Source organism: Centruroides vittatus, unplaced genomic scaffold (assembly GCF_030686945.1).
Source record: "Centruroides vittatus isolate TY-2023 unplaced genomic scaffold, ASM3068694v2 scaffold_386, whole genome shotgun sequence".
NCBI lineage: Eukaryota > Metazoa > Arthropoda > Arachnida > Scorpiones > Buthidae > Centruroides > Centruroides vittatus.
This window is the reverse complement of record NW_027122706.1, coordinates 661,970-668,339: the sequence shown is the minus strand read 5'-3', so window position 1 is coordinate 668,339 and position 6,370 is coordinate 661,970. Positions and strand designations below refer to the sequence as shown.

Genomic DNA, 6,370 nt, shown 5'->3' with positions numbered 1-6,370 from the left:
TATTTTACTTTTTTATTAATACAAAAATAAAAATTGGAAACATGTAAACGGAAGTAATTATTATTAGTCTTCCCAGAAAACTTTTTTCCTTTATGTAATAACTTAAAATATGTACTCATTAAGTATATTATTATGAAAATTTTCTTTATAATATGCATATTAACTCTTTACTTAATAACAAAATATCTAATTTTTGTCATGTTTAGGAAAGATTTTTTTATAATATTATTTACTTCACTTTTTCAAAAATGTTTCCTTTAAGTAAATGTTTCCCTCATGAAAACATGGAAAATTTAACGCTAAAATTAATGAATTCGTTTATCCAGAATTTTTCCTCTCTTTTTTTAGATTAATTTTATGATCAATACTTACTTCAGGCAAATATTTTCTGGAATTAATAACTTAAAATTCATTATCGAATTTTTCAAAAAAAATGAAGTGTATATATTTATAAAATTGTAGTATCAAAAACACAGGAGATTTTATTAAAAAATAATAATAAAAAAATTTTGTACTTTTTATTGCTACCAAAAACTTTAAAAATTATTAAATTTATTAAAATAAATAAGAAAAAAAATTTTAAAATGTGTCATTTATTAATTTAAATGTTTTGAAGTTTAATTTAAATCCTTTAATATATTAAGTCTATTTTAGAATTAAAATTTAATTTCCACGATATTTTGAAGATTCGCTAATTTAATTCCGTAAAAAAATTTCCATTGAGTTTAGTTTTATAAAAGTGACATAACAGAAAAGTAGAAATTCTACTTTTATTTTCTTTGATAAATACTTTAAAACATAATTATTTTAAATAAAGTATTAAATCAAAAGAAGAACATTTTATTTACTTTTAGATAAAAGCAAACAGCGAAAACGAAATTACAATACTAAATTATGTATTTTTTTTAACGTTTAAGCATAAACTAAATGATAAAATTTTATGTGATATATTTTATGTCGATGTAATGTACCTAAACATGATTATATTCTGATATTTTGTGAAGAGAATCATTAAGAATACATTAAATAAATATTACAATTGCGAGGAACACGTGTAAAAATGAATTTTGGAATACTTAGGTTCTCTTTAAATAGATACTTCTACTGATAACACATTGTGCAATTTTCTTCATTTTTAGCCTCCTGTTTTGGTGTTTATTCAACGTCTTAGTTTAATTAGAACGTTAATGGTAAGCGACATCAACCAGATGGTGTAATTACTCAGAGGATACCAAATTTAACGACTCTAGCTACCGGAGATTGTTGGTGATGATCGACAATTCAAAATCTTAGCGCATTTATAGCTTTTCACCTTTAACAACGCGAAAAAATTCTTGGTGTAGTAATTAAAGAATCATCTTTACGAGTTTTTTTAATAGACAATGCTTGTTGACCCTAATATGAAATGTAATCTAAAAGAAGTAACGGCAAAAAAGTAATAAAAAATACAAAAAAATTAAAGAATAATCACACTTAACAAGTGAAGTTTCGTGTAATTTTAATTCTCTATTAAAGTTTTGTTTTTAGTATTTTCCATAAAAGTTTCCAAGAATTATAGAAATAAAACATTAGGTAAAGGTATGTTTTCGATTAATTCTTTTAACGTTCCTTTTCCTAATTCGTGATTAGTTAATTTTAAAATGGCCCCGTTTAATTCTTTCAAAATCTCTGGTTTGAAACGAAGGAATAAATTCCTACTGATGCCATTTAGAACTTTCATAAGAGATTTGGTCCAACGTCCTCCTCCCATCAAGTTGTCAAACTTGACTCGAATTCCATCGAAAAATATATCTAACTGTAATCTATCCAGACGTAAATTAGTATTGGCTGTAGAATTAAATTCCAGATGAGCGTATCCGGATATTTTCAAATTATTCACCTCGATGCTATAGTCACCGTCTCCGAAAATCGGAAATATTTTAATAAATTTACCTTCTATGTGACATTTACCTGATGCTTTGATTTCTGGAAGAGATAAATCAAAACTAGCGTGACCCTCTTCTAAGTCTGCCCTGGAAAAAATATTTATTCTTTTTTAATAAAATAGTAGCAAAATATCGAGTAAATTATAATAAAAATATTTTGGCAATTAATCATTTATATACGGATACCCTTTGTTGCATTTCTAAGCACTTTGTTATTTAACTTACGCTGTTTTGATGAATTTGATGAAATATCTATTCATAGAATATTAACATTGAGTTATTTTTATGAAGATGAGATTTAATAATCGTATCTTAATAGAAATATTATTATTATTATCATTATATTGATGTAATATACTTTAAATAAATATTAAAAAAGTCTACATTAAAAGAAATAATACGTTAAATATTTTGCTTCTTTTAAATAATTTCAGTTAATATTTTTACTTATTTTGTTCCTGTTTTGGGTTGGATTTAGACTTGTTATAGCTTGGACAAGTCCTTCCCCTCTACCAAATAACGATACACGAAAAATGTGCCTAAACTCATAACACGAAGCCCTAAACTGAAAATATGGCCCTGTTTAATGCTAATGTGGATGTACTTCAACTCAGGAGAATTACAGCAATCATTATTATATTTAAACAAATAAAACATATTAATTTATTATTATTATTATTTTAAAAAAATAAAAATACACAAGTAAAATAATTATTTCCTACCTCATCGAGGCTATTTCGATACTATTTAATTCATAAAAAACAAGAATAAAAAACTTATTGTAAAATAATAATCAGTTTATAAAAATTATCATTTTATCACGTTGAAATAGTGATAATCTGCATACATTGAGCGCTGTTTTATAATGTTTTCATAATTATCTCTTACAGTGATTAGGTTTTTTCAGTCTCGAAAGGAGCTCCCTACATTCTTCATATTGCATCTCCTCTTAATAAATTTCTTATATTGAATTTTAACTATTTATATGAGATTAATTGCTTTTTATCTATCTGATTTTTTAAATTCTATATAAATTCTTTCTTGTTATCTAGGCAACTACAGTGCCTACATAACAAGAAAGCTTTTTTCTCTAAAAAAGTTTAAAAAAATCGCATAAAATCGATATAATTTACTATTATTATTATAAATTTAATTAAATTCACGTAATATAATATATAAAGAAAGATTATCGTTGACTAACCTGAGAGTTTCTATATTAAATTTCGATAATCCAACGATATTTAATGGAATTATACGTAAAGTCAGATTAGCGATGTGATCATTGACATCGACCGAAATTTTGGGAATTGCTAATGGATCCAGTACGGGAACGTCTATCGATGATATACCATAAGGCATTTCGTTTCTGAGATTTTCCAGAATTTCTCGAAGCAATTCGCTTAGTTGTTCATCCCATACTTCCGGCATATACACAGAATTAGTGTCTATAAAACAATTTCGTCTTTACCGTAAAACCGACAATAAAATTTATTCGGAAGGAAACTAAACGACATTCTCTCTCACATAAAATGAAACTACAGCTAAAAATATATTAAAAACTATTTTAAATTCGCAATGAAATGCCCCGCGACTTTATACTTATACACGCTTAATTTAATTATAAAAAATATTAATGATAAATACAGTCAAAACTTCGATAACAACAGCGGCCATTTTTTTTTAACCTGCGAATAGCGGCCACTTTTTTATGTAATGTCAATGGCCGTTGTTTGGAGGTTGGAACTTAGGATTAATCTTATTAATTATTAAATTAAAATCGATAAAGTTTAATTAAAATTTTATAAAAATAAAGGAAAATATATATATATATATATATATAAATTATCACCGCTTACTTCCATGCGCCGTTATAAATAAAGCTGATATAATCAGCGACAAATAATTTCTTATAGGGAGCATTCTATGGAAAAAAAAATACTCTAAAAATTTATAAATTAATTAACAATTTTTACATAAGATATTTTTTAAAAAATTACAAAAATATAAATTACAAAATAATTAAAATATCAATTTTTTACTAAATTAAATTAATAATAATACTTCTAGCTATGAACTATAATTTTAATACACTTTCTTACTCATTTTTTTTAAATAAAAAAAGGATAAAAACATTTTAAAAAATCACTTAATGCAATTATTTTTCTTTCTTAATTATAATAATAAAAATATTTAACTAATCTCTTACGCTAATCTTTAAAAAAAAAAACATCATTACAGAATATTAAACAAAATTTAAAAAATTGATTATATAAAAATTATAATACTTAAACATAACAGAATATTTTTAAAATGTATATAAACTTAATAAAAATTAAAAAAAAAACAAAATTAGATAGTAAAGTTGATTATAATTAGGCTAAAAAATGAAATTAGTAGCATAGTTTAATAATAAATTATTAATTAAGCGTAGTATTTAAGTAAATTCAACGTATATCAATCGCAAAAATTAATTAAGTTTTTTTTGATTTCTTACTGTTTCTTACCTCGGGGAGATGTTAACTCGAATAGAAAGAAAATAGTTATACATAGCATGGCCTTTATATCGGCGCAAAAGTTAGATAAGTGTGGAGTTTCAACAAGATCTCGACAGCACCTTATCGAATAGAACGATGACGATGTCAAAGAAGAAAAAAGAAAGAAAGAAAAGAAGGAAAAAAAAACATTTAAAAGGAAGGAAGTAAAAATCTATGAAAGGAAAAGATGAGTCGATAAAACCGACGTCCAATATTTAAAAATTATACAGACTTGTCTGTCTAGTGGATGAAAGCTGACCAAAGTTTTCGCTTTTTTCTATAGTCTATACAGGTCACGTATATTATTTCTAAGTAGAATAGTTTAAAGGTTAGTAAATAATTCATTAAAATTTAAAAATCGTGTATTTAATATTAACAGTTGTTATTAGGATAAATTAAGATAAAGGTCCCTTTCAATGTAACACGTGTGTTACGTTGAATACGTCGATACTCAATGGAATTTTCTAACAAATATAAATACCTTAAAAAGAATATATGTATTAAATTTTAACCAGTCTCTTGGCAATATTTAAGTCAATATATCATTAAAATGGAACTTTTAAAAGTGATTTTTCAATTAAGAATATTTAAAAACAAAATATGAAATAACTTTCAATTAAAATTGTTATTCGTTTCTCTTCAGAAATGTTCTAAACAGAGGATAAAATACCTTATCGATATTTACAAAGGGAAATACGCAGATGTTTTCATTTATAAAGTCAAATCATTTCGGAATGGCGCAACAGAAAGTCCAGAAACAGGTGGATTTCTCTTGCAAATCACTTAAAATATTCCAAAAATTTAATGGTTTATCCATAATAAAAACAGTTTTTAATGACTGAATATTATTTTTTATATGTTAAATAATGCAAATTATACTTTTACTTGCAAAATAATAAATTACAAGAAAGTTAATTGAAGATACTTCATACTTCTTAAATAGGCACTTAGAAATTTCTTAACAATGCTACGTACTTTTAATTATTTTACTTTAAAATTTTATTATATCTTTTATCTTATCTTAAACACTAATTTTGTATTGTTGATGCATATTTTAATGAATAAAATAATTTAAAAAATTGATAAAATTATAATTATTCTCAAGACAATTTACAATAAGAGATACATGCAGTGCCATCTGTTATTGTATATTTATATTATTAATAAATTTATTTTATAATATATATCTTATAATATTTATACGTATTATTAGCATATTCTAAAATATAATAAAATCGCATTAATAAAATTAAATTTTAAACGTTAAGATGATAAATAATTTTTTAATTATTGTACTATTGCTGCCCTCTGGTATTTAATTTATATACTAAAATAATTATATAAAATAATAATTATAAATGTAAATTTAAATTTAAAATAATTAATTATATGTGAAATAATAATAAAATAATAATTTGAGCATATCAATCTTCGGAAAAAATATTTTTAAGTATGAAAAAATTATAAGAAAAATTTTAAATTATTAAAAATTCAAATTTGAAAATCGAGTATTAATCGAGTAATCGTTCTTTTCTTCATTTAAAGATAATAATAATAATAATAATAATATATATATTATTTTATTTACTTTGATAATGCTTATTTGGCGTGCGCCTTTGTCCGTCCATTCTTTCCTTTTTCCCTCCTATACACGTGTTTAGTTTTATTATATTTTTACCAAAGTTTCTATAAACACGCTTAGATAGTGCTTAAAGTTCTTAAAACTCTGTTATTGTCGATGTCACGTAGTCATCTGAAGGATAGGTACTAAGCACGTGTCGAGTGATAAATCACCGGTTCTAACATAACAAAGTTTCTTTATTAAAATTAAATAATAAGACATTCTTGGCACTTATCATTTGCAGATAATTAAATTTTGTTTAACGTAAACATTCAACTGATAAACACAAG

General features: G+C 23.9%; 2 protein-coding genes across 3 annotated transcripts in view; one reads left to right on the top strand and one right to left on the bottom strand.

The window, feature by feature from the left end:
- Window positions 1-6,370, top strand: part of LOC136988866 (uncharacterized) — a 539,116-nt gene that overhangs the window by 424,648 nt on the left and 108,098 nt on the right. The window lies entirely within an intron of this gene.
- On the bottom strand, window positions 1,482-4,558 carry LOC136988707 (uncharacterized). Of its 2 annotated transcripts, XM_067286651.1 has the most exons (4): window positions 4,430-4,558; window positions 3,782-3,846; window positions 3,127-3,370; window positions 1,482-2,012 (listed from the first exon to the last, which is right to left on the bottom strand). In XM_067286651.1, exons 1-4 carry the CDS (start codon window positions 4,471-4,473, stop codon window positions 1,553-1,555), a joined length of 813 nt encoding a protein of 270 aa, XP_067142752.1. In that variant the 5' UTR covers window positions 4,474-4,558; the 3' UTR covers window positions 1,482-1,552. The 2 variants fall into 2 exon arrangements, with proteins under 2 accessions (XP_067142752.1, XP_067142753.1); XM_067286652.1 differs by lacking the exon at window positions 3,782-3,846 and having other exon boundaries at window positions 4,430-4,552.